General features: G+C 43.0%; 7 protein-coding genes across 8 annotated transcripts; 2 read left to right on the top strand and 5 right to left on the bottom strand.

Moving 5' to 3' along the window:
• Positions 1-50: 50 nt before the first annotated feature.
• LOC108105852 (protein son of sevenless) lies at positions 51-6,145 on the bottom strand. The gene is made up of 7 exons (XM_017212623.2): positions 4,813-6,145; positions 4,403-4,760; positions 3,344-4,266; positions 2,432-3,280; positions 1,276-2,364; positions 571-1,189; positions 51-512 (listed from the first exon to the last, which is right to left on the bottom strand). The coding sequence occupies exons 1-7, from the start codon at positions 5,869-5,871 to the stop codon at positions 469-471; spliced, it is 4,941 nt and encodes a 1,646-aa protein (XP_017068112.2). The 5' UTR covers positions 5,872-6,145; the 3' UTR covers positions 51-468.
• A 316-nt stretch (positions 6,146-6,461) lies between these two features.
• Positions 6,462-7,709, bottom strand: LOC108105752 (trypsin-3-like). Of its 2 annotated transcripts, none has more exons than XM_017212471.2 (3): positions 7,454-7,709; positions 7,179-7,401; positions 6,462-7,127 (listed from the first exon to the last, which is right to left on the bottom strand). In XM_017212471.2, the coding sequence occupies exons 1-3, from the start codon at positions 7,653-7,655 to the stop codon at positions 6,572-6,574; spliced, it is 981 nt and encodes a 326-aa protein (XP_017067960.2). In that variant the 5' UTR covers positions 7,656-7,709; the 3' UTR covers positions 6,462-6,571. The 2 variants fall into 2 exon arrangements, with proteins under 2 accessions (XP_017067960.2, XP_017067961.2); XM_017212472.2 differs by having other exon boundaries at positions 7,499-7,709.
• A 270-nt stretch (positions 7,710-7,979) lies between these two features.
• Positions 7,980-8,664, top strand: LOC108105739. The gene has a single exon (XM_017212453.2). The coding sequence runs from the start codon at positions 8,075-8,077 to the stop codon at positions 8,576-8,578; it is 504 nt and encodes a 167-aa protein (XP_017067942.1). The 5' UTR covers positions 7,980-8,074; the 3' UTR covers positions 8,579-8,664.
• Positions 8,603-9,706, bottom strand: LOC108105738 (STING ER exit protein). Its single transcript, XM_017212452.2, has 4 exons — positions 9,478-9,706; positions 9,251-9,411; positions 8,882-9,187; positions 8,603-8,820 (listed from the first exon to the last, which is right to left on the bottom strand). Exons 1-4 carry the CDS (start codon positions 9,596-9,598, stop codon positions 8,665-8,667), a joined length of 744 nt encoding a protein of 247 aa, XP_017067941.1. The 5' UTR covers positions 9,599-9,706; the 3' UTR covers positions 8,603-8,664.
• Positions 9,707-9,797: 91 nt separating this feature from the next.
• LOC108105870 (tRNA-specific adenosine deaminase 1) lies at positions 9,798-11,427 on the top strand. Its single transcript, XM_017212646.2, has 3 exons — positions 9,798-10,673; positions 10,732-11,148; positions 11,328-11,427. Exons 1-2 carry the CDS (start codon positions 9,802-9,804, stop codon positions 11,042-11,044), a joined length of 1,185 nt encoding a protein of 394 aa, XP_017068135.2. The 5' UTR covers positions 9,798-9,801; the 3' UTR covers positions 11,045-11,148; positions 11,328-11,427.
• Positions 11,223-17,625, bottom strand: LOC108105872 (carbonic anhydrase). Its single transcript, XM_017212647.2, has 3 exons — positions 17,373-17,625; positions 12,239-12,397; positions 11,223-12,164 (listed from the first exon to the last, which is right to left on the bottom strand). Exons 1-3 carry the CDS (start codon positions 17,404-17,406, stop codon positions 11,545-11,547), a joined length of 813 nt encoding a protein of 270 aa, XP_017068136.1. The 5' UTR covers positions 17,407-17,625; the 3' UTR covers positions 11,223-11,544.
• Positions 17,626-21,698: 4,073 nt separating this feature from the next.
• Positions 21,699-27,768, bottom strand: LOC108105845 (brefeldin A-inhibited guanine nucleotide-exchange protein 1). Its single transcript, XM_017212609.2, has 3 exons — positions 26,706-27,768; positions 22,404-26,446; positions 21,699-22,327 (listed from the first exon to the last, which is right to left on the bottom strand). Exons 1-3 carry the CDS (start codon positions 27,484-27,486, stop codon positions 22,190-22,192), a joined length of 4,962 nt encoding a protein of 1,653 aa, XP_017068098.1. The 5' UTR covers positions 27,487-27,768; the 3' UTR covers positions 21,699-22,189.
• Between the last annotated feature and the right edge of the window lie 77 nt (positions 27,769-27,845).

Raw genomic sequence — 27,845 nt, 5'->3', positions numbered from 1 at the left:
ATCAAAGAAAAGCCATCAGATTACTTATAAAGCCAGTAAAAGTCATCTCCAACTGTCTAACAATAGGGTTATATTTTATTGTTTTACGTTCTACGATCATTACAATGTTCTGATATTTACAAATATTTATAATAATAATTATATAATAACATAATTTCTCTTTTGCATTTGTTGTTGGGTTTTTGTTTGTGTTTTGCATTCGCGTGTTGTGTTGTGTAGTCATGAGAGTGTGTGTTCTGTTTTAATTTTGTTTAATGAGTTTCGAATAATAAAAATCATTAGATCCAACTCGGTCCATATCTGCATATCTGCCATACGTATGCAAATTATAATACATAAACTGTGCCTACGTAACTATCTCACGTTCCGTTAATATATGTATATCTGCACACTGGCAGTACTCTCAATTTTGAATCTTATGGATCATACTCGTAGTTTTTGTCCTATCACATCGCCAGGCAATTTAAATTATTCTTGGTTTGTACTTGGGTAAAGAAACATCGTACCTTTATCTGAAGTAAATAAATTAATAAGGTATAAAGTTATAAATCAAAGATGCTAGCAACTCACCTGGATTGTTGTAGAAGTTAGCGCTTAGACTAGGTTTTGGTGGAAGTTTTGGTGTGCCCTGAAGGTTCGTGGCAATCGGAAAGATCTCCTTGGGGGACGAGCTTGATTGCGTCGGATTCGAATTGTGCTGTTGATGATGGTGCGGCAGATGGGGAGCATGATGGTGTTGCGAATAGATCGTCGGATGCGCCTGCTGTTGCCGCATTCGCAGTTGGTGGGCATAACTACTTGAAGTACTCTCCACCGGATGGCTGGGAATGTTTGGGGACATGGGCGACATGGCGGGTGTCAGCGGTGATGTTGTTGTCGAGGAGCTGGCAGCGGGTGAGATCGGTAGCGGCGGAGGTTCATCTGTCGCCACCGCCTGGGACACCGTCACTAACGTTGTGCTGATGGGCCCCACCGACGGCTCCGTCTGCTGAGTAACTGCCGCTGCCCTCTTCTCAATCGCCGAGTTCCGGCGTATCATAATACTGCTGGTGTTAGGCAGAAGCAGACTGCTCTTGCCCACAAACTCCTTGCTTTTGCCGTGGCTGTGTCGCAAATAGCTTATGCCCATGGAATGGTTGAGCCGTGGCGGTATAGGCGGCGGACTGGGTTCGCCATCACGAGGCGGTAACTGTAAGAACAATTTATATCAATATTTAAAAATTGGTGTCAGCCTGTAAGAAGCCAATAAACTAATTCAAATGTTTAACTACTTACTGTAGGTGCGTCTGGCGCTTGTCGCTTTTGCGCCATGTCTGCACAGCTCTCCGTGCGTTCCTTGCGTCTTGGCGGCAGTGGTGGCGGCACTGCTCGGTACTCTAGATGTGAGGCCGTCGGGACGTTAACATGGGGAGATATAGGCACCGCACCCGTTTGTCCCTGATTGGTATTGTTAAAATAGAATCCACCAGGGCAGAACTCTTCTCCAGATGTAATCGCTCCTGTAAGTGTCACGGTACTGGCAATACTATGCGTTGGGCTGTTCTGCATTCGTCCATGGAATGGTGATCGATTGCCGGATTCGTGTCGCGGACTAACCACTACCTTGGGCAGCGGCGAGGATGGGACATCCGTGTCCGACATGTTCAAACCGAATTGATTGCTATCTGGAAGGGACTGCGGTGGAAGATGCTCCGGATTCGCTGGATTGAACACATCCATTGTTGACGCATTAGGCAATCCCCCTTTGGCAGCCCAGACTTGCAAACCAGGTTTCTTAGGAAGATGTGGCGCCGGCACCGAAGCCTCCCCAGTATCGTGTCGTGGACTTACTACTACCTTGGGCAGTGGCGAGGACGGGGCATCCGTGTCTGACATGCTCAATGCAAATTGAAGATTCTCAGGCATCGCTGGACTGAACATATCCATATTTAACGCACTCGGCAATGGCGTTTTGGTGGCCCAGACATGCAGACCTGGTTTCTTGGGGAGATGTGGCGCCGGCACCGAAACCTCTCCATTGTTTTGATCCGAGCGAGTGTGCTGTGGCGTTCCAGTCCAGCTGCTAGTATTCCTTCCAGGTATAATGACAGGGGCAAAAACGGAGAACGCGTGCGGATTGTGCTGCGGACTTTGTTCGCCGGCGAGTGTTCCAAATCCAGCATTGGCAGTCGATGTTGGTGGATCCAATGCATTGGCCGGGTGCACAGATGGAGCTGCTGCCGTCGCGATTGTGGTGGCCGTAGACGAGGCAGCCGCTGCGGCTGACGATGTGCTGTTAGACACCTTGCTGCTGCTGTTAGTCTGATTCTGACGACGCTGCTTGATGCCCGGCGATTTAAGCGGAATGTGCGGCCATTTGCGAGGCTGAGAAGCAAAGAGAAAGTGAATTGTAAAATTACAGCTGAAAATTATATTTATTTAAAATACTTACAAATTTGGGCACTGTTTTGCAGCCCCTTGGCTCAATGCGTAGGCTTTCGTTATAAAGATAGTCAGACATCTGTTTGTCGGATAGCCCGTTAAACGGATCCAATTGCTCAAAGAACTGCCGAATGGTGGACTCCTCGTTGAGGCAGTATGGCTGGTTCTGGTACTGTTGAATTTCACCAATAATCTCGGCAACTTTTCGCCGTTTAGAGAAGTTGATTAGCTCAGTGTTTGCCAGTAGATCTGGATTGCCCTCTTCCAAGTGGAGTATATTTGTCAAGTAGCGACCGAAAAATGGCACACAAGGCGGATTAATAGATCTCAATCTTTCCTGATACTTTTTAAGATGATCGTCACTAAGTTCGCGGCATTCCTCCAAGAATTTTCTATATCGCTCTGGTAATCCCTGGAATGTCCACCGCAGTCGATAAACTGATGCCGTTCCCATGGCCGCAACAATTGAGAGGATTCCATTGAAATTGTTCAGTTCCAGCATCACCATCATCACTTCAATAGCCCGTTGCATGATTGCTAAGCGCTCCTCGAAATTCTCCGCTTCGGTGATGGATTTCTCAATCCAGCGAGTCACGTTTGTGGTGTGCTTCATAATTTTCAGTAAATTAGGACTCTTCACTTCCTTGTCCTTCTTCGTCCAGGGAGACCCGACAAGTTCCGAGGGCTTCACATTTTTGTACATTTCAAATTCTAGCAGAGTGAGTTGGCGGGCCAGTTCTAGTGGATGCAAGGTGAGAAGCGTAATTTCTTCATTGGGAACAGTAAGATGATGCTCAATGGGCGGCGGATCGTGGCCATAGGCGTATACAATCTTCTTATTGCTTTTTTCCTGTTCATTCTATAAGGAATTCACAAAAAATAAATAGGTGTTCAACATTGTGAAGGAACTTTGATTACTCACCTTTCTTTGAACAATCTTAAGCACGGAGTCCACCCACTTTCGCATCGATTTACCATTTACGTGCTCCAGAAAGTTCAGTAACTTTTCTAACAACATAGGATCCTTCTCGAAATCGTAGAAATGATGATCCACCCAATGGCGCAGAACGTTAAGAACTCGGAACTGGACTGGCTGCACGTACTCCTTGCGGTAGCGCTTCCAGTCCTCGCGATGAGAGTTCTTGTGTTCTTTGTCACTGCCAACACCTCCGATTCCTCCAGCTCCTGTCGCGCCGGTGTCCTGATAAACCAAGCTAGGATCCGGTATGTTAAAGCGCTCCACCAGCAGCTGCAATAGTTGTTGGGGAGAGCAGAAGTAGCGATATGTAGTGAGGAAGGTGCGCACGAAGGTCGGATCAGCGTAGATGTGATAAGTGAGTCGCTCGATTAATTTGCACAGCGTCGCCCCCTTAATCATCGGCACTCCTGCGCTTTCACGCTCCTCTAGAACGATATTGTCGCCGCTGTCCGGAACCGCGAATTTATAAATCTCCGGACTCGGCATGCGCAGTGGATGCTTCCGCTCGATGTCTTGCAATATGCTGTCTAAATGTCGATCTAGCATTGACTTTGTGATCACCATCAGTAGGTCCGCCATCCAATCGTTCTTGTGCTGTGCATTCTTAGCCGTCAGCACGATCGGCGGCTGCATCCTAGGGGCCAGTTCAAAGCTGTTTTTCAGGTCGTCGCTGTCCGGCCGATCGTTGATATCAACGCGTCGCATAAAGTACTTCTCCTTCAACCGATAATCATAGGCCGTTGCTCCTGCCGATGGTGTTTGCTTTTTGGTGTTTGCCTTGCACAGCACCATGAGTCCGTCAAAAAGAAATACCTTGCGCTCGCTCCAGATTCTTTTTCCAGATCCCAACTTGCTTAGGGAATCCTCTGTGAATTTAGATTAAAAATTGGTTAAAGAATATGACTGTATCTGTTATATGTTATGCTAAAAAGCTAAGTAGTTTGTTTATCAACTACTATTTATTTGTTTATGGTCAGCTATTATTTTTCCTGATATACTCACCGCGAATAAATTCATTGCAGTTTTGACCCACGTCCTTGTCTTCCCAGTGCTCAACCTTCATTTGGAGCTCACGTGTCCGCTCGATGGCTAGCTGTCGGCGAACTCGACCGCTGACGGGAACTAGTCGCTCCTTCGACAGGCCCGTCATAACCCTCTCAAGATCACAATGAAGTGGATGCAGCAGTCCCTGAACTTGTTCGAAGCTCTCGATGTCGTCCTGCGATGAACTGAGATCCTTTAGATGTTTAATGTAGTCAAAGTAGAAGAAGGCATGGCAAATGGGCACCAGAAGCAGTTTGGGCAAATAGTACTTAACGGCATCACGAAAGCCGTGGCCGGCTGTTGTCAAGGATGATGCCTAAAAACAGAGATTGTAGAAGAATTTCATACATTTACATGTTTTGACTTACCCCTGGCTTAGACAGGAGATTGCTCAAAGCATCCCGTGAGGCCTGGGAGGTCACATCGTGAGCGTACTTCTTATAGACGTCAAACTCCTCGGCCTCAGCCAGTTCCTCAAAGCAGCTGCCTACACATGGAGCGCTCTGCTCTTGGGACATCTCAATTACGTCCTCTAGGGAGCCGAGCAGGGTCACAGTCACTTCGTAAATGTCCATGATGTTTGAGAAAATAGGTTCTAACTCTCGTGGATCCGACACGATCTTAACCAGCTCTTCGCGAAAAACGCGTATGATCATGTGCAGGTCGCGCTGGTACTGCTTTTCGTCGTGGATCAGCTCTTTCACTGTCTCCTCGTAGGTGGCACTCGCGCGCTGGGCAGGCAGCGAAAGTGGGCTGGGAAGAATGTGGGCCTCGCTTTGGTTGAGCATATCCATAAGCACTCGGTCGGCATTCATTACGACTTCGATATCCTCCTTAGTGATCTCGCAGTGGGCAATCTTCATCACATAATCGCCAGCCATTTTCAGAATGTCGGCGGAGACGTACTCAAGCACAGCCACTAGAAATGCGGAGACGGAGCTGTCAATCTTGTACTGCAACACATCCTTTTGGAGCAGCGTGTGCACCCGTTCCGTAGGCAGAACAGACTTGCGTTTCTTCGAGTTGATGACCTCCTTGGCCTCGTTCAGGGCCCACTGGTCAATGGGCGCAGGAAAGGATTTATTGACCTTGTCTTCCACATCCTGGACGGAGTGGGGCAACGGCTTGGCGCACAGCATGGCGAGCAACCGAAGACAGATCTTCTCCACATACAACAGGGCATCCTCCTTGGCGGTGACTCGTGGATGCACTTGTTCCAGCACCTTTTTCAGGGAGGGGGTAAACAATCCTCTCCACCTGGCCGCATTTTCACATTTGGTGAAGTCATATCCATCGCAGTCCAGCAACCCAGCCACGCCCCCTCCGCCAATGCCAACACTGCCATGGGCGCCACCACCTCCGCCGCTGAGACCGATCCCGCCCCCGTAGCTAATGGTGTGGGCATGGCCGCTGGGTCCCGAGAACATCCTGTGCGCCGTGGAACAGTGGAGCACCTTCGTTGGCCGCTTAGCCTCGGCCTCCCCGCCCGTTGTTTGTATGGGTCGAGCGACGAGTGGAGTGGAACCTGGAACCTGGGCACCTGGCGCAGCCGGATCACCCGGGCGAGCCTCGCATTGCAATTACACACACTCGATTCGCGTTCTTTTTTCGCTCGGCAAGTCGTTTATTCGCGTTTTGCTTTGGTTCAAGCACTTGTTTTCAGAATATGTATCTTCAATATTTTTCTCTTCAATGGCGTTAAGTTGGCTGCGCTAGGTACAATGGCAGCGCGACCTGTGAATGGTAATGGCATACGCCGAGAATGGCATTCCAGGGTAAGAGGAAGAGTTTTGAATTAATATATTGGAATGCCAGTTTTAAAACCGGGAGGTTTCTTTTTCGGTTAATAACTGAGTTTAATGACAGTTTTGAAGACAACCCCGATATACATTTTATATTATTATTATAATATAAAAATGATATTAATATTATTATAATATTATTTTGTCTTTTAAAGAACAATACAAAATCGGATTTTATAAAATTAATTTTTAAGCGAACTAAAATCAAATCAGAAAAACCAAACAATTTTAGTTAGTTTTTATGGCGGATTATGATAACTAATGCACTTATATTTCCTTATTACTCAATGGTGACCTTGATAAGAATATACATATATTAGTTGTGCTATTTATTTGTGCCACCCCAAACTATGTCCTCAATCCATTTCACAAAGTGAAAAACATTAGTGTATTTAGTTGTCGGGTTCTGGGCGTCACATAATCCACCTGTGGATACAACTCCGATCACTTGACCCAAACAACCGCCCCACTTTGGATGCCATTTGGCCAACGGTCCTCCGGAATCTCCTTGGCACACGTCGCTTATGTCATTGACACCTCCGGCGCAAATCTGCAGTTCACTAATGGCATTGGAACAGTTTAAAATGTTCAGTACCTGAATGTCGGCCTTTCGTAGCTCTTTGGATTGCATTTTTGAATAGGAGTCCATGTAACCCCATCCACAGACTGTGAGTGTTTCGTGATCACTCACAGGAGATGTGGCCAGGCAGGCAGGTTTTATTTTCTCGTTGAAAACTATGGTTTCATTCAACTCAAGCAGCGCTATATCATTCACTGAGTTGTCGTTTACGTCGCGGTAATCGGGGTGATGGATCTCTTTATTTACTTTATATATTTGCCCATTACTTTTATTGTGGGCTCCAAGTATAACGAAAAAGTCACTATAAAATAGATTATGTAATAGTAATTAAGATTATATAACTTACACTTACGGATCTTCATTGCGTAGGCGAATACAGTGGGCTGCAGTTAGTACAAATCTCTTATGAATTATTGTTCCGCCGCAGATCCATTCTGGATTCTCCATCGAATGGCCCTTCGCCCTTTTTCCAATAACTGCCATATATTGACGTTCATGGCGGGAGGTCAAATTTCCATTAAATATAAGTAACTCCGGTGGGCAGAAGGATTTGTCGTTTGAGTAGTCCTGGCAGGCTGAGAGGGATTGTAGGTACTATTCTTAAACATTATTTTTTTTTACAAATACCTCTTTCCGATAGAGTTTGATGTTTAGGTATAGTTGGACGCTTACAGCAAACAGATCCATCAGCACAATAAGGAACCTTTTTCATCTTCTTGGCGTACAAGCAGCGGTGATAAGGCAGACAATCTCCACCATCGCACTGAATTGCAAATGATGGTACTCCAAGCATTAGAAATAAAATTGCCAGGATTTGTAAGAAATCCATTTATCTCTTAACTAATTCAATACACTTTATAGGAAACGTCAGAGGAGCGTCCGATTCAAACGAATCGCGATCGGAAACTAGCTGAAATTCTTTTCCAGAACTGAACAGAACTCTTGTAAGCTTTGAGGATACACATTTTTCATGCAACAAGTCCAATTAAATCAATTAAGCATATACAACCAGTTGCAGTACAAAATCATGCAAAAAGAATCAAACTGGACTGAGAGTATTGTTAGCTATTTAAACTGAAAATCAACTAGAGTCGTTTAAAATGTATTAGCAATATTGTAAATACATATGTATATTTGTAAAGTAAACCAAATAAATGTAACAAATAAATTTAATGTTACAGTTACCGAAAAAAAATCGAAAATCTATCATTTTTTTGTTAAATTTTCAGTTATCTCGATTTTCATAAAATGTCTGCCTATAAGTTAGGCAGTATCCGGAGAACAGAATGGGAGACCAAGGCACGCAAGACATGGTTAGACATGGAGGCTGTAAACAAGTTGCGCGAGGACTGGTGCGATTATATTTACAGTCTGCCCAAGACGCCTTATGAATTGCAACTGGCCAAAGCTAGAGCGAATCAAGCCCTCGAGCTGGTCAGGAGCAAACAAAAGGCGGTCTTGGCGAAGGCTGTATCCCCACCGAAAAGCGACCACCGCCCACTTACCGCTCTGCACAACTCGCCACGAACCACGAGCCGAATGAAACAAGTTATCGAGACCAGAATGCAGGGATCCAAAATTAAAGAGCCCAAGTCAGAGTACAACCTGTGTCCCAGATGTGGTCTCGTTAGGGACTCAATATGGAATCACCAGCACGCCGAACAAAGACTTAAGAAATTATTAGCACAACATCCTAGTTTGCTTCCGAAAAGAAGGTCTAGAAAGTTAACAAGTCAGCTGCCTGTTCTATAACATTTCTTAAGTGAAAGTCAATTGTTCAATTGTACTTTAGTTCGTATAATCATTAAATATGGTTAATAAAGTATAAGAAACGGTGACTATCTCTCGAGTAGCGTACCCCGCTGCTTTTTATGCGGTGGATGGGCTTCATCTGTCTTGCTTTTGATCCCCACATCGCTCAATTTTCCGCCCTTACGCTGCAGCTGCTTCTCTATGATCCTTGCATTGTTCGCATAGCTATCCGCAATCTCGCGCTGTTTAATGAAAAAAAATTATAAGTATAAAAGGTATTTATGGCCAAAATAGACAACCTACCGCTTCGATTTCATCCTCCTCCTCGTCTATAGTGGACACAGTCACCGAGCTGAATTTGCCCATGTTCTTGGTGTGTCTGGTAACCATAACTTTCTTTCCACTGGCATCCACTATGCCCGAATCTTCTGGTCCTGTAGAAGTTGCTGGCTTGGCAGATGGTAGTTTGAAGCTACCCTTATCCTCGGAGTTTAGAAGTTGACTTAAAGGACTCTTGCCCTTGCTGCGGGTCACGGCATTGGACATGACGAATGTCACCAAAGAGTCAGGGCTGTGGCGATAGTAAAGTGGCAGATTGCAATTGCGACACTGTAAGGGTATATACTTAGGGTTAAGTGTGTTAATCAGATGAAATACAAGGGATTGGCTCACCATATAGCGATACTGCTTCTCTATCGCATTGTCCCTGCTTTTCCGCTTTATGTAGATCATCTTTGGAGTAGGATTGTAGGTGAGTTTGTTGGCATGTTCATTACCATTTATTACGCGGGCATTATCAACTTCCCGAAGTGGCAATTGATCAAGCGTGCAATCTGTAAGCGTGCAACCAATTAATCATTATTGGTTAAGGTTATGGTTTAAAACTTCAGGTTATTTACCCAGAATCAAAGTCATCTTGTTACAGAGACAGTAGTAAATGTTCAGTGGCTTTTCCTCGTTGTATTCCTCCTGATCCTTGGTATCGGAACAGACGATACTACGAGATACTACTTTGGGCATGGTTATTTGTTAATTTTGTTGTTAGTAAGCTAATTTTTATTCATAAAATAGAGATAAAGCTCGATTTCAACAATTAATGAAAAAAATGTAAATAAACGAAGAATGTGACCAAATTACAGTTATGTTAAAATTACATAAAAATGCATTCATAATTTCGATTAATTTATTCGATTAAAACTTATCGGCTAATAAACACAAAAAAAATGTGTGATAAAAACAAACCATCTGTTCAGGATATAGCCGAACTTTGTTTCGAAAAATTTGAGTCCTTGCCCAAAACAGGAAAACCCACTGAAAATCAATGGACTATTTTAGCGGGAATCGTTGAGTTCAACCGGCAAACGGGAAGCAGTCAACTGGTGGCCCTTGGATGCGGTACCAAGTGCATAGGACAATCCAAACTTTGTTCGCAGGGCCTCATAGTGAACGATTCCCATGCCGAGGTGTTGGCGCGTCGGTCATTCCTTCGCTTTTTGTACGAAGAACTGAAACAGGAGAGGATCTTCCATTGGAACAGCGAACTAAAATCCTACGTCATGGACGAGCACGTGGAGTTCCACTTCCTGAGTACCCAGACGCCCTGTGGAGATGCCTGCATCTTGGATGATGGAGATCCCGAGGAACAGGCTAAACGCCAGCGATTTGATAAGGAATCAGAGATAATTTATACTGGCGCCAAGTTGATAAGTGACCTAAATTATGATCCTATGCGGCAGACACCAGGAGTCCTGCGAACAAAACCAGGACGAGGAGAGCGCACCTTATCCATGTCCTGTAGCGATAAGATAGCGAGATGGAATGTAATGGGTGTCCAGGGTGCTCTTCTAGATTCCCTGATCTCTAAACCCATATACTTCAACAGTTTGAACTTTTGTTGCGATGATGCGCAGCTGGAATCCTTAGAAAGAGCCATCTATAAACGTTGGGAGGGCAGATCCTTCAAGCATTATCGCTTTCAACTTCAAAAACCACAGATACGCATCGATTGTGGTATAAAATTTGAATTTGCACAACGCCCGGATTGGCAGCCGTCGCCTAATGGTTTAGTTTGGTCAAAAATCTCAGATGATTTAAGGCAAGTTTACTTTTATTATTACTTACATTAAAATATAATAACATTTACTTTTACACAGACCTTATGAAATTTCTGTAAATGGAAAGCGACAAGGAGTCACCAAGAAAAAACTAAACACTCACCAAGCTGCCTTAGCGATCAGCAAATACAACTTCTTCCTCAATTTTCTAGACTTACTAAAATCCAAAACTTTACTATGCGAAATGCTTGATATAAACCTTTCTGATCTTGATCATATAACATATTCTTCTTGTAAAGATTTGGCCAAAGAATATCAGTTGGCTTGGCGACATATAAAAGATCAATACTTTCTTCAATGGACCAAGAAGCCGAATGAGTTGCTGAACTTTACTTCAAATCCAAATAAATGACCATTTGAATTGGATGACAATGAACCATGGAAAATGTCTACAAGGAATTTTATTGTGAATATGGAAAATAATAAAGTAATCTAATGACTAGAATTTGAGATCAGGTAAGAGAATATCCTTTTAAGGAACTAAATTAAAATGATTAAAGTTTCTGCCATTGAATTAAAACGCATTTGACTTATCATATGCAACATCTAAGCGTGTTATATTTAGTTTATAATACCATAATAACATTATTCTAATTGTCATTTTGCAAACGTTTAACGAACAAACAAACCAACAGGCGTACACATATACAAATAAGGTTACAACTACACATCGACTGATGCGAATACGGATACGGATGCTTGCTGGGAGTACGAACTAAAGACGAGAATTGAACAGTGGGATGTGCCGGTCCAGCTCGAGGCGTACGGATGTGGTATGTGGGTGCGAACAGCTAATCGTACGACTCGAATCCGTTGACTATCCAAGGAGTGAGGATCATGTTCCCATAGGAATTAGTGGCCTCCAATCTCGCGCAGCTCACGTTTTCCCAGCGGCAGCGGAGGACGGAAGTTGTTGATGACCTTGCCGTTGAACTCGTTGCAGGGGCATTCCTCCTTCACGTCGTAGGCATTGAGGTTGCGCATGGCGTTCAATTGATCGTCAGACACCTCGATGGGGGTCTTGAATACGATCCAGATGACCGACTCGGAGCAAGGAGGAGTTGTCAGGGAGCCCTCGTACGTCCAGTAGGTGTGCACATCAGGCAGCAGCTGGCCGGGATCACAGCCCTGGGGCAGAGTGACGCGGTCACCCTTGTGCAGAACGAACTGCAGTAGGCTGCTCACCTTGTCCAGCTCGGCGTGGTGATTGCCAGCCTGCAGGAACACTCCCAGCACGGCCAAACCGTCAGGGGCGGCAGCTGCCTCGCCGAAAGACTTGTACTTAGTGGTGTTCCAGTGGACCAGATGCAGCTCACCGGCGTAGGACACTCCATCGACGGTGTGCTCGGATCCCTTGGAGTCTGTGCAACCCCAGTGGCAATGGAATTGCTCCAACTTAAATATCTGATTGCCCAAGGGTCCACCTGTCAGCTCGGAGTCAGTGCCGTTGACATCCACGCGCCAACAGTATCCTGGAATTTAAAAAAAATGGTAAATATTTCTTTAAAATGTATTTTATGTAAATGAACTAAGAAGTAGTTCTTACCAGGGTTGACCAGGCTCTTGGTATGCTCCGGAACATACTTCCACTTCAGTGGAGAAACCTTCAGGTCGCTGCCCTTTTTGGCGCTGGAAGGCGTGATGTCCACGGGCGATTGGCGATGTCCCGACGCTTGGGGGTAGTCCTTGGCCCAGTGGGCGGGTCCTGGAAAAAAGAACATTGAATTGGGTGGGTAAGTACACATCGACTAAAGTCATTAGGTATTTGTTCTCCCACATTAGGCACCTAAACTACGTGCTAATCCGACAATAAGAAACAATAAATCAAGTAAAATCAATTCATTCAACTATTCTTTGGGGGTAATTAAAGGTCATTAGGGTACCCAGACAAATATTAATAAAAGAGTTTGATTAATCCACCGAAAGGTTTTAGCTAATTTATCTTTACCAAACCTTACTAATTCCAGTTATTTATTTTTAATCCATAAATACTTAAGTAAAATCACAAATATTGTGTGTTTTAATATTAAAATATTTTGATTTTAATCATATTTTATAACAACATTTAATGGTTATGAAAGTAAAATAAAAAATAAGTATAAAAATTTATAATAAAAATAAGAATAAATATAAATCGAAGGATTGATCATCTCAAATTCAACACAAGCCACTTTGCTTTTCATTTGAACTTAAAAATGACTATAAATATAAATCAAAGTATTAAACATTCTTATGGCTATAAGGTTATATACTTGTGTTTAATAAAGCATTGACTTTACATTTTATTTATGATTATGTCGGCAGCCTTAGCGTTTGCTCAACTGGCAGTCATAATATTTGCATAGACCTTTTATCTGACCAACCGGCTGAGGCAATACAAGTATTTGTATTTCGCCTGTTTGCTGCATTTTACGATTTATATGCGTGTATGTGGACACTTTTTTAATTACCGACGTTGGTGTGCAAAGTCAGAACAAATATTGGCACAGAGAACCACGTCACGTGCCAGTAAAATCATTCTGAAGACCGCAGGCCGAAGTCATGTGATAGGATCATTGCAGACGCACGCTCTAGATAAACCGCAAAAGTGTGGGCTGACATGGAGAATGGCGTTATTGTTGTTTGTCTAAACCAGACCAACGAAAAATATTAACCCTAGACTGCAATGATATGAGCTGGCTAGTTACCCAGGAACTGACGGGGGTTCTTATCGAACCCAAAGACACCGGGGCAAAGCCTCATTTGTCATTTGATAGATCACCGAGCTCAAGGTGTCAACAGCTTTGTAGCTTCCAATATTTATTTCACTTATACCGAAAGTCCTCTATAAAATTGATAATAAATAACAAAAGTCAGGTGAAATGCATTTATCATTTATCAAAAGGTACAATCAAGTTCTTTATTTCCCATTTAGGTGCAAACAGTTTGCTAAGGAAAATCATGTGGTCCACATTTTGTATGAAAGTCACGTATACGCCGTGTTGGGCATACAAAGAAATAAGAAATGGAGTTGCACGATCCTTTCGTAACCTAGCAGCCAAGTGCAAATTTCCTGCCATATTTAACACTTTACCTTTTTTAATCAACATTCAACTTGTGAAGATATCACAAAAGTCAGCAATTTATATAAATATATACAAAATGAACGAAGTTACATTTGTTCATTTAAATGTCCAGGCTTATTGTCTTTATTTACTTAACTAGTTTGTCGCTGACTTTGGCTGTAAATACATTAAGATCACCTGGCGGCATTTTCGCAGTGCCAGTGATAACAATAAGCAGACTTCATTAAAAAAAAGTAGAAGAAAGTAAACAAATACAAGGAAATGGCGCACTTGTGCAAACACAGTGAGATCGGAAATAACCAGTTGGCATTATGGGGACCCTTAAAGCTGATCAAACGAGCTTTTGTTATACTTATTCCACTCTGCCACTTTACTAACTGCAAACTTATCATTCGCACACTCCTCAAACAATTCATCATCGTTTTACACTTAATTTGGCTTCAATTTAAATGACATGGAACAATGGCCAGAGCGTAATTCTGACCATTAATGCTGTGATAAAATCCAAATGATTTTTTAATTGAATTACTGCAAATGAATTGCCCACAACCATATATCCGTAAATGCCCTGACAGAAAAACAAAAACCCGATGCTGTCTGGGAGAACTTGTTCCGGAAACGTTTAGATCGCCATATGGAATCTGTAATGATCTTTCGCTAGAAACCCCATAGAAGATTTCCCCAAGCATTGCATTCTATCGAGTTCTATTATCGCCAAAACCCGATGAACCGAAAACAAGCTTTGTTTGTCATTTTATTAAAAAAAGCATTTAAATAAAGAAAAAGCGAATATAAAACCTGAGAGACTAATAAAGAAATGCTCGTTACGACAGCCCAAAAAAAAAACTTTAAAAAACACGACAAAATAAAATTTAGCAATTAGCATTTACGAATTTACGAGCTGAGCGACTCTAAGCGAGCCTTGCATGATAATATCTATAGGGGGATTCATCGGAATTGGAGAGAGGCATGAGTTTGTCGCGTGTTTTTTTTTTGTCTTTCCTGGGGACGATCGTAAGGAAGTACTAACGAAAACTGGTTTGGGGAAAGTACCCCCACCCCAGAATTCTGAGTCAGTATCTGGTGATATATAAGTGCAGGTTTACAGCACGGAACACTTGTCTCTCTGGGTTATACTGCTTTTTATAGCCACTCAATTGACCAGGCTAAAAAGCAACAACCCCTACTATTTTTATCACCCACCTTGACTTGAGGAAGCCCCAGAAATGGCCACTACCCTTGGCCAGCCACGACATTTGTCTATCGGCCACCTATCCAACCCTTCAATCACCTGCTAAAATTTTTGCTGTAATTATTTGTTTGCATGTGAGAAATGGTGACAATAAACCGCAAATGGAATAATTGAATTGCCATAAAAGTCGAGGGAACGTAATAAGTACGTAACCAAAATGCATTTCGGCATAATGAAAAGCTTTTCCGAAATTTTGCTATTTAAAATGTTCTGTCACGTCTGAAATCTGAATACTTTAAATTGTTTTTTTTTATTTGTCCAGATATTTTCCAACCAATTTTAATATATACCTAAATATATATAAAATCATATTTCATCGAAATAATTTTATTAGCGCGTCCAATAAAATATCTGGACTGGCAAGTCAAGTTTTTCATCCAATATATCTGGCCAAAAATAATATTAAAGTGATGATTCTCCGCACGTTCCTTGCGTGAGAAATTGTTTTCGCTTTTCTATTTTTTGCTTATAAAACACTCTAATAAATATTGAATTTAATGAAGGGGTCTGGACTTGATCTGACCAATAAATGGCATATAAAAAACAATATTGAAAGTGAACTTTGTTATTACTCTTCACGTACACGTAAAATTTCCCTGGATCCGAAATTCCTTAAGTAATTTTGATCTAACCGAGAAACTGATAAGTCACCATAAATATATCATTTTAGAACATTATAAATCCATCGATCATTGCGATTGCGACAGCTTAATGATATAGACATTTATTTTGTTTGCTAAAAAAATGGGTTTATCATCGTCAGATAAAGTTAAGTTTTTCGATAAAGATATAGACATTAGCGAGTTTCGGTTTGAACCAGTGCCTCCAAAGGAAAAATATTAATCAGGTGATAGAGAGTAAATCGTTTTCGGGACATTTGATTGATCTTCGCACATAAACACGCGAGTTGTAATCTGTAGTGTCCAGATGGAAGCGTGTCGCTCACCATTCAGACAGTTCTGACAGTGCCCAGGGGTTAGACACAACCTGTGCGATTTGATAAGGATGGCTATATGGCTGCACTGATCGCACAATCGCGACTAAAAATACGAATATATGGTATAGAGTTTCTCGTGTTTAATGTAGGCATTCTCGGCTCTAGAGGAGCAGCTTGCTGATAAGGTTCTTCTTGGGCTGGAAAGTTACCAGCGTGGCGAGGGAAAATCAGTATCAGCATCGAAATCAATCAGAGCAATCACAAACCAGTTAAGCAAATCAATTGATATTGTCAAAAATTGAAGTTTTTTATTCTTGATTCTTGATTTTTAAATTGATATGTTGCTAACGCAACCGATTCGATATAAATTCTATCTATTATATATCACATTACGTATACGCCCGAGACATTGGAACCGGTCCGTCATGTGTCCTTAGCAGACGAAGAACATGCACTTGACTAGCCTTCAAAGCGGCAAAGAGCGAGGGGCATATGGTGCTCAGAAAAAAACAGCAAAGACAAGGCAAGACGGCTGGCAAAAACAATCGATCGGGTCGTCGGAGAACTAGTTTGCCAGTCGAGGCGATTGACTCCGCCGAGGGGGACTGGTTAGTGGGAAGCACCAGCAATAGCACCAGATCACGAGACCCAGCTCGTGCGAAACTCCCCAGTCCCCGATCCACAGTCACAAAACCCGATCCGCCCCGCTCCCTTGCATTTTAATTAATGCCCATTATTCATGAGTAATGTCCAAGTCTGCTTGTGCGATTCAGCTTATGAGGCATGAAATCGAATTGCAGGGCATTCAAAACATTGTGCAATCGATAGAGCAACACTTCGGAAGTATTTTTCTCAACGACTCTGTAATCTAAACCCTATTTTCACGATAACGCAAATCTTAGACGAACGCTTTTAAGTGTGAAATTATCTGACTAATTGACTATTTATTAAGGGTTTACTCACACCTTTCTCTTGATAACATTTTTGTTTTTACTCTTTTGTCATTTTATTGGGCTAGGCTACGTCTTTGGGCGCCTATATCTAGCCAATATCTTATCGTTTAATAGCTCTTTAAAAAAAGAGAACTCTGTCTGATTCTGGAACGTGACGTTTGCTGTCAGATAGATAGATCAAGTTACCCATAAAAACAAAATTGTTAAAAATTCCTTGAGAGATAACAAAGATATTTGTTTTTCACCAAAGATAAAATGGAAATTTTGTTTAACAGTGAAAATCTTGTTATTGAGGCACGCATGCGCAGCGTGTGCAAATGAGTCAAAAAAATTCGGAATCACCGCAGAAGCAGACGCAGACGGCGATGTCTGATTAGAGACGGAAGGCCAGACTGGTAAACAAACCGAAAGCGGGAACCTGATTCCGGAGGCTGTCAAACTCAAAACAAACAAGCCAAAAATTGAGAGCTTACCGTTCTCTTCGGTGTATCCCCAGTGGTGGCTCATCTTGGTTTTTGGGATAGGTTGGTTTTGTTTTTATATAATATACCCTTTAGGATATCTTCTTTATTTATCAGGGATGTTTCACTCGCGGTTGGTGGCACGCGTCTGACTTTCGCTGGGGATCGCCCGGTGTTCTTTATAGGGAATATGGGAAGTGGGAATCGTAGAATCTCCCAATGGTAGAATCACGGAGCGGAGTGGAACGTCGACTGTTTGGTTTGTCCGACGATTGTAGACTGACGGACTCGGGCAGCGCTGCTGGCTTGAAAACCGGCAGCGACTGCGAAGCGGACAGCACGCACCTTGCGAGCGGCGGCAGCGAGAGAGAACACACAAAATATAAAAAAATATCCGGAGAGCGTGAAAGTCGTAAAGCCAGTGAACTAAACTACTGTTTAACCCCCTAAAGCAGGTCGGTGGGTGGGTGTTAAACAGTTGGCAAGGGGGTGGGGGAGCGGTACCGACTGAGGCGTCATTAGAACCGTTGACAGCGCGCCGCTGGGTTCAATAGTTTAGTTTGGCCGCACTTGAGTGTTCGGCACAATGGGGCGCATACGTAATGAGTTCGATTCCTAACACTTTGCTGTCCATTTTTATTTGCACTAGCTCTAGCTGCTTGACCTTGACTCTGCATAAAGTGCTGGGCGGGATCGGTGGTCAGAAAGCGGAAATGTAAGGAAAGGCAACAATGCTTAACATTAATCAATTATTGTCGAGCACGATCAATCAATTCCTGAGAATTTTAAAGTGTAAGTCGTACTAAATAGATAGTAAGGAGTTACATAATTCAACAAGCTCGATCTAGATTACTTTTTTAATTAAAGTTGAGTAGTCTACTTAATAAATTTATATATTTTAGATTTTTATAACTTGAATTGGTATAATTAAAGTGAGTAAAACATTTAAAGGATAATATATAGTTCCAGTGACTCTTAACGTGATAAATCCTTTTGCTAAAGAACAATGCAGTTGCTTTATATAGTTAAGGACTAATAAGTGTTGACATGAAATGCAATGGTTACCTATAGACAATGAAATCTATCAGCTTTAGCGATCTCTCACTGCTTTTCTATCCACTGTGCCTAGACATTTTGTAAATTGCTTCATACATGCGGTAATTTTCTTTTTTTTCGGTTTTGTTGTTGAACTTTTTTGTATTGTTTTTGTTGGTGCTTTGGGACTTAAAGCGTGATCGCGATCGCGCGCTTGTCAACGCACACAACAGATCTACATATTTGTACAATATATATATATCTCAGTATATATACGACGGGGGAAATGGGGATGGGCCTGGTCTAGTGGTGGCGACACGCTAATCGCAACAGTTTTGAGGGGAACTGGAACTGTCTCTCTCTCTGCATATGACTTGGTTGGGCTGAGAGAGGAGAAGGTGGGTTGGGACTGGTCAGGGGGCAAAAGGGATCCATAATTTCCATCAACGCGCTGCTCATGTTATTCCATTAGTCCATTAGGAACAGTCACCGCATAGCACGAAGCCACTTCAGCGAGTTAAGCACAAAATTTGTCACTAATTTCAATTCTGCGCCGCTGTTGTTTTGTTTTCCTTGAATTGCACAATAGCTGAGAATTGGTTACATGGATCCAGAAACTAATACTACCATTGTTTATCGGTAAACTTTTTTATCCTCATGGTTTTCGATCAGGGCTATCTTTTTATTTCCCTGGCCCTACACTGCGTATGCGCAATTAATTCGGCGTATGTGTGAAATCTTTGTTTGTTTGCACTTGGCTTAAATCTTATCGCCCACTTTTCCCTGTGCTGAGCTTGTTTTCTAATTATCCATGCATTATTATTTGCGCTTTACAACGTTCTGCTGGGCCCCGCCCCTCACTAACGCCCCCTAAATCCCCAGGCTTTATCCACCACCCCCAATCATCTCAACGACCCCACCTCACGTGCAGTTTTTAGTCGTTAGCTTCCGCCTTTTGCCATTCCGCTCGGCTTTTTTTTTGCAAAATGGAAATGGAAATGAAAATGGGAATGTATCTGGCTGGAATTTGATTTAAGCTCCCGCTCTGACAGCCCACTTCAAGGTCGAGTAATTATTGTTAATGGGAATTAACTGAACCCATGTGACAGGCAAAGTTTTTGGTCGGGAACGGGATCACTCAGATCGTTCTAATTGAATTGGAAAAGGAGCAGACCAAACCAGGCCACTAATTAGTTTGCACCAATGATAATTATTATTGCATTTTGGAAATTTCAAAGATAAAATCGATAAGGTTGTTTGATTTTTGCTCTTCATAAAAGAAGATAGACTTGGTGTTTACGTGTTTTTAATAAACATTAATGACCCATTTGAGTTTCATAAACGAATTAATTAATAGTCTTTTAAATGCTCCAAAATCAAAATTGATAATCATAAAGCCATTACCATAAAGTTTTTACGTTTTAATATTTAGCTGGCCATCCCATTTTTTCAAAATATTTTTCCTGTCAAGCTCATGAGATTATTTATTGCTTTATAATACACGTCTTGAGAACATAAGGCAGTAGAGTACCTTTGCAAAAAAATAAAAAGAAAACAAACAACAACAGTAGTTTTGTGAAATAAATATTTGCTAAAAAGTCAAGAGATTATTTTTGGATATTTACATAGATAACTCTAATCTCAGGAGGTTACCGTTTTCATCATGACTAATTTGGTTCCTCCTATAGAAAAACTTTCAGACAGTTCAACCAACTTTTCAAGGCAAATGCGACAAGTCATGAACTTTCTCAGTGACACAAAACCAAAATTGCTGCGCTTTTGTTAGCTAATCATCTGCCTCGATAAAGAACTTTAAGAAATGAATCGGTCCTGGTCCAGAATCTAGCACTGTTTGCCACCTTTATTTCTTGGATCATGTTTATTACTTGAATTTTTTCTGGGATGGTAACACGCGTGGCTAAGGATTTCTTTTTATTTTGTTTTGCCAGCAATTGTTGAACGTTATAATTCTTTTTTATAAGCTTCATAAACCAACATGCTTTGAGGCTTGTTAAAGATCTTGAACTCCAGTTTGTAGTAAGATCAACTGCAATTCGTTAGAGATTTTTGGGATATTAAGGGGTTAAAGGTATAGATATAATCTCTCTCTATACAAAAAATTTGTCTTCCTCTATATACGTAAGCGCCCCCAATTAGCATCTAGCAATGTGGTACTTCGCAAATCGAATCAAAAATCCAGAGCGTGATTAAGTTTCCACTGGAATTGACATATTAACGAGATCTATTAGCATATAACTTAGAATTTCCAGCTCACACTTTTAATACATACAAATACCTTCTTCCCAGTCACTTTTTCTCGTACAAAGCCCCATTGATTCCTACCCGATCATCTCAGTTTCGGTCAGTTTGCAGTCGGTGCGTGTTAATCGATTTATTTAACCGGCAAATAAACAAAACACCACGAAAAATATCACTCCGTGTCATGTGGACACTGACTAAGGTACGAATTTTTGGCAAAAACAAAACGACAAACTTGGCTTGGAATATTCCAAAGGCCGAAAAAAGTAAAAATAAAGGCTAAACTTTTTCTCTGCACTTAAAATTACTTTTTAAGGCCATTCAAAATATAGACATCGCTGGCGACTTTTTACAATAACTTAGCATTTCAATTAAAGATCACTGACTTTCCTCAAGTTTTTGATATTTAGTTAATTATTACTTCTAGGCAAACTGAAAGAAATAATATTTCAGGGATTAAGAATATCACCAGATTATATTAAAATTATCATATATTTGTGGCTAAGACATCCATATATGTTTTGAAAAATAAATGTTCATCATTAGAATGGTGGATTTATGATTATTGTCAGCTATATTTTGTTAATTAAAATCATTCGGGGTATCTTCGATATAAAAATGCTTGGTTATGCAGTCCCATTTTTTCTGCCAAAATCCAGCAAATAAAATCATGAAGCTCTCGGCATCATTTAAATAAATTCGTCGCACATATTGGGGGAATAATAAAAATGCTATAAATCTGTGAATCAAAGACTGGACAGATGCCCAGAGACTGCAAAAGAACGTATACACCCAGTCCAAAAACTTAATTGACTTTATTGTAGATTTCTAAACAAATAGGAAAGTGCGAGATTTTTTAAATTAAAATATAAATTGGGGGACGTGCGACCGAAATATAAATATTTTTTATTATATTGGTGACGGTATTGACGGGGGCATACGAAGGAGCATTTAATCAGATCACATTCCTTTAACTGCATCTTAATATGCATGATGAGACCACTGAAACAGCCTTGTCAATCCCAGAACCAAACGAAACTGGCATTGGTAATATAATTATATTGTATATTTGAAATATATATTTATATAGATTTTGATTTAAATTAACACTAGCAATATACAGGCTTTACATAATGCTGGTTTAATCGGTATTTACGCTACACACTAATAGATAATAGGTGAATGTTAAAGTGTGGTTACACCGGGGAAAACAAAATCCAAATTCGTAACTGAAGGAAACTATACACACGCACACATTAAAGCCTTATTTAGCATACCCATATTAGTATGCAAATATTTATAAAAACAACAACATTTCTTGTTAAACCTAATAAACATTACATTCTGCCTATGTATTGTTTATAAATATAATAAAAATATATATATACTTGTATGTATGATTAAGTGCCAACATAACAACAAAGCCGAGGGAACCGAAAGGGTGCTCTATGAACTAGGATTTGAGGGGATTCTGGGAGGATCGAACTATTAACATGGCCGAGTCAACTAGCCTGGTGGCTGAGGCTCCTCCGTGACTATTTAACGCTCATTATATTAAATACTGGACCGATGCGCATGAACACACGCCTAAGGACACTTCTCAGTTCGGGCTTGAGGTCGAAGCACATCATCTCGCACAGCAGGCCATAGTAGTTGGAAACGTGGGTGGCAAACTAGAACAAGGATTTTAAAATAACATTGTTAACAATTAACAATTATCAACAGGTTAAGCCCAAGTGCCAAACTCACCCTTGCATCAGACATCTTAAGCAGGCGCGTCAGGATGAGCAGTAAAAGCGATGTCCAAGCATCGCGGTGAGCCTCACTCTGCAAACTCAGATAGTAGCCTAGTGCCTCCTTGCAGACCTGCACCAGCTCCTGCTCGATGCCTGGCCAGTCACTGCGTCTGTTCTCATCGCCGTACATCTTAAAGAATATGCGCAGGACACAGGCCAGTGAAGAAGTCTCTTGTTTAAGCAGATTCGGCTTCACGGATCCCTTGAATCCTGCCCGCCACAGCAGACTACGCTGATCGTGGTCGGCATTGAAGCGTTTGGCGAACCGATGTGATTGCATCAAACAGTCGGCCAATGTGAGCAGCTGTCGTGTCCTCAAATATCCGTACATACCCTGCTCTTCTCGCTGGCATTCAAGGAGCTGCGACTGTGATCCGTTCCTTCCGCCGGTTAAGTCAGCTGCCGCCTGGGCCAGTGTTTCGGCATCCTCTTTCCGCGATGTTGCCGGGAAAAAGACAATGTTGTCCATGGTCTGTATCAGTTCAAGCTGCACAACGCAACGAATGTGCAGCGCTTCGAAGTGGTTATGCTCCTGGGGTAAATTGTTACTGGAATGTGCTTTCGGCCGCCAACTAAGAAGGTCTTGTGGCAACGTTGCGTTAAAGATATCCAGGATGCACTGACAGGTCTTGTCCCATGTGGACTCGTTGAACTTAAAGCCGTTCGAAATGACAAGGTTCTCTAGGCAGTTGGTGCCAGATCTAGCCAACTGCTCATTGCTCTGCTGTACGCACCAGTGTAATTGGGCGAAAAGCTCCTCCAGCAACAAATGTCCCAGCACATCGAAGTACTGCGTAAAGACATCAATAATAGCGTACAAGGCGTGATTACAGGTGGTCGTCATCCACTCGGACTTCTCGGTGATGTGCTCTGGTAACTTCATGTTGTCGAATATGCGGAAAATTACATTGAATAGATCTTTCCACCAGTTTGGTTTGAAGCTCTCTCCATAAGTTTTGACAATCTCAAACAACACTGTTAATGCTCGAGTTCGCACATCAAGTTTGCACCGATTAACCACGCATGAAAGCGAGAACAGCATTGGAAACCAGCCACGTACCCATACACGGTCTTCCTCCGCCACCGAGGCATCATTCTCCATGCCGGCATGCTCCGCGAATAGTTGTGGTGCCTCATGGACGCATTGCGCGCAGGTGCGCACCAAGCGTATTGCTTCCATGCTGGTATCGGGAAATCTAGCGGTGGCAAACTCTGATAGACACTTAACTGCGTCCTGGAACGAGTCTACCATGATGGCGAACTGGCGCTTGTACAAATCCCCAATGATCTTTCCAGTTGTCTGGAAGGCCAGCTCTACAATTGGTTCTTCGTGATCTCCCGCTGCCAGGTGGAAAATGCTGAAGATATTCTTCCAGCCGGAACGGATGTTATGAGCCTGTGAGTTTACCATCTGTGCAATACAGCGCACCACCATGTCTCGAATAGCCGGCGACGCATTTTTCTTCATAATGTGCTCGAAGGGACGCAAAAAATCCTTCTGGAAACGGAAATTACTGAACTCGCCCTTCTCCATGAACTTCATGGACAGCTGACGCAGTGAGTCCAAGGCAAAAAAGGAGATTTCCTCGTTGCTGTTGCATCCGACCGCATTGAAATGCTCGCCCAGAACTTGCCAAATACGTGACCATTGCAAACGAATACGTTCCATGTTATAGTAACTGATTTCCACTATCTTCTGCAATGAGAACATTCTCGGTTGCTGCTGCTGCAGTTCATCCACCGAGACTTGGCATAGAGCTTTTACGAAGTCCACGATGGCATCTCCATCAAGTCGCATGGAGCCAGTGAAAATACGATCGACAGCGACCACCACGCTCTGGCTACTCGTCTCGCCGATGTGCTCTTTTACGCTAGGATTAAGCGAATCCTTGAGTGTGGTCTGAGCCCCGGAAAGGAATTGGGGTCGGACACCAGTGCCAATTAGTTGAGCCAGCTCAAGCTGGCTAATGCACTTAACTATATCCAGCCAGCTGCTGCCCAGGTAATTGCCGTCCGTATGGGCAACCATAATGAGCGTCTTGATGGTGTCGATATTCTTGGCCTTCATCTCGTTTATGGGCGAGTTGGCGTTCAATAGGGTAAACCTGGCTAGGGCTTGGACATAGGCATCTCGCTCCAGGGACATGTGAAAGATGCATGCTATTCGAATGGCGCAACGGATTCCATCCAAGCAGAGTGTAGCTATCTCCGGATCGTCGCAATCTTGAAGACCCACCGAAAAGGCCGCCAGGAACGGAGTCCAAGCCATTTTAAACATTGGACGCACATGCTCAAGATGTTTCGCTGAGGTGAAGGGCGACTTAACGTGCGAAACAGACTGCATAAGATTGGTGGCCGTTAGCGAGATTACCTCCATCTCCATGTTCCACAAAAGCTTTCTCCGTTTCTCCGTGATGAAGGCCTGCTTTCCAGTAGGTTTTGGCTGTTGAAGCATTCCGGAGTTGTTCTTCATCTTGATCTCGTGCTCAGAAATTTCGTCGTATATAGAGGACAAATACTCCTCTGGTAAATCTGACTTGCTATCGCTGATGCCACGATTCATTTTGATATACTGCTCCTTGGTCATCTTATGTTTGACTTGCGGCGAATGGAGATCCGTGGTTAGCATAATTATGCTGAATGCCAGAACGTATACGGTGTCGGCGCTTTGGAATAGCTGGTTCTGCGGATTGCACTCACAGTACCTGCTGGCGAACTTCTCCATCAGTCGATCGATTTTCTGTGCTTCGCCCGGCAATCGGAATTCTTCTAGTAAAATTCTCAAAGCGGCAACCACCTCCAGTTGACGGAAGTCAAAAGCATCAATGTAGGCACACATCACCTCCTTGGAGTGATCGTCGTTCTCGCCGAGATAATTTCCAATAACTGTTTTGTCCAGTCGTTCGTCCTCGTGTAACCAACGGGCAATGTCCTGGCATGTGGCACCCAAGAGCTGCTTTTCCTGCAAAAATTGAACTCCCTTCTGTGGTTTTCGGTTGAACAGCTCGATGCCCGTTTCCATCACTTCCTTGCGCATCTTGCGCTCCTCTAAAGCCTCCGGAAGATCTTGCAGTTGCTCCTGATTCGAATTTAAGCTATGGCTTGAGCCGCTGTGTATAGTTTGAATGGTCGTGTCGGCCTGATCTTGATCCGTGGTCGTAGGAGACTGCACTTGTAGAGCTGGAACAGGCATGTTAGGGTTCACATACAAGTCCTTGCTCCACTCTACCATACACTTCAAAATGGATACGAGGCACTCTAGACCGCGTATGCGCATCGATTTCTCTTGCATTGGATTGGCGCCCAATTCGAGGGCCTGACGACCCTGAGCAATTTTCGACAGATCGTTGACTAGTCTCTCAAAAAGATTTGCCGCCGAGAAATCGCAATCGTAGTTGACATATATATCCACCACAGACTGGGCATCGGCGCAGATCCGTGTCAACGCCTGGATTACCATCCACTTGTGCTCAAAGCTGCTCGAGTTGGCCTCCAGTATATTGAGGAAGATCTCCTTGAAGAAGACCTCGATCTGGCGCTTCAGATGCACCTTGAAGTTTGACAGTAAGGCCACAAAGATCGAGAGGGACAGTTCAAAGACCTCCGGAACCAGGCTCACGCCGTTGTTGGAAAGGGCCACGCATAGATACTGTTTAATGGCCATGATAAACATCTCGTTGGAACGGAAGACAGGCCCAGCATTCTGAAGAATGAGCAAAAGCAGATGCAACGAAAGCACTTTAGAGCGTAGCTCATGCGACTTTGGATCCGGATGACCTTCCGGCAGGGGCTTCATCGATAGCTTGCACAGCGCCCGGAACACGAGAAATGCATCTTTTTGCAAGATGTGGGTGAATTTGGCGGTAACCACTGCATCATTCTCGCTGTGTAACTCGACACTGTCGTGATCCGAGTGGGAGGAATAATCGTTTCCATTGACTGTTAGCTCTTGGTCCCCGACCGTTTCTTGATCCTTCATAGCCTCGTTGTAGGCAGCTGAAATACGAAATCGTCATTATTATAACGCAATAATTATTAGGCACGTAGTGGGAGCGGCAGTTTATGTTGCACCTTATCGTTGAAATTACTACGCTGACTCATACAAAAATTTCCTTGCCAATTAGTGGAATTTTTCAAAATCATTCACTTTTTTAACTCTACACACAAATTTGAATTTGTTAAGTGATATGAACCTTCTGTTTATAAAGAAAGTTTATATCTACTTATCAAACTGCCGCCAACGATTGCCACGCACCTGATATGATCTCTGCAAGAAGCTCAGAGGCAATGACTTCGTCTGAATCCCCCAGCGGTTCTTCTCCAGAGCCATTGCAATCCTCCGAGTGGATGCTGCCGTTTATGGGATTGGAACTAGGAGGTGGTAGCTCGTACACCTGATTCTCCATGCGAGCAAATATTACATTTAGCATCTGGGTAAGAGTTGCCCGAGCTGTGGTTTGGTTAACCAGGTTCTTGCTGGACAGATAGATGTCGTAGCAGGTGCGCACGGCCTGGAGCAACGTAAACTCGTGGATTTCCACGTGCTGCGAGGTGACCACCGTAAGAAGAGCCTTGATGATCTGCAATTGGACGCCCTCATCGGTCTGAGGTCCGCTGAAGCAACCGTAGATGGTGATCACGATGCGGTCGATGAGCAGGTGACCGGGGTTGGCCGAGTCCTGAATTGAGCCCGTCAAGTGACCATAGGCAATCAGCTTTTGCAAACAGTCCAAAGCAGTGACCACAATTCTTGGCGAGCGGCTCTTGCATGCCAGCTCGAAGGGCAAAAAGTAGGTCTCTGCATTGATAATGCTCGCTGCATCATTTTTAGGCAGCGGGAGTGCGGCACATGGCAGCTCGTTCCCCTCCGCTATCTGGCCGGCGCTAATTAGCTCCGCCTTGATCTGCTCCAGAGCCGAGTCACATGATTTCTTTAGCTGCGAGTGGTGGGAGCGCCTTATGTCCTTGTCGGCAAGGATCTTCTCTAGAGCACGCACTATGAACATTTCCTTGGTCTTCGTGGAGTTGTTGTGCATATTGGGCCGCTGCCACTCCCAAGGTCGCCTCCGCTGGGTGGTTTTCTAAGCCTCCTCCTCCGGATTCTCCTCTGCCCTTCGCTTCCGGAAACGACAGCCACGCAACTTTCGCTGCTGCCTTCTGTGTTGTCCGCCAGCTGGGCGGAGTGATCCTCTCGGTTGTTTTGTCTACTGGGGGCACTCGGCGAGTTTTTAGCGTGTCGTGGCTGTTTGCATGTTGCAAATCTCTCAATTTTTTTCACATTAAAATATACTTCAAAATACAATGCGAAAAAACGTCATCAGAAGTATGACCGTAAAAGAATAAAATCCTAATATGTCGACAGTGTTGAGAAGTGCCTAGTATTTTACGGTATATA

This window comes from Drosophila eugracilis, unplaced genomic scaffold, assembly GCF_018153835.1.
Source record: "Drosophila eugracilis isolate 14026-0451.02 unplaced genomic scaffold, ASM1815383v1 contig_353, whole genome shotgun sequence".
Classification (NCBI taxonomy): Eukaryota; Metazoa; Arthropoda; class Insecta; order Diptera; family Drosophilidae; genus Drosophila; species Drosophila eugracilis.
Note: the sequence above shows the minus strand (reverse complement) of the source record. Positions and strands in the feature narration are given on the sequence as shown.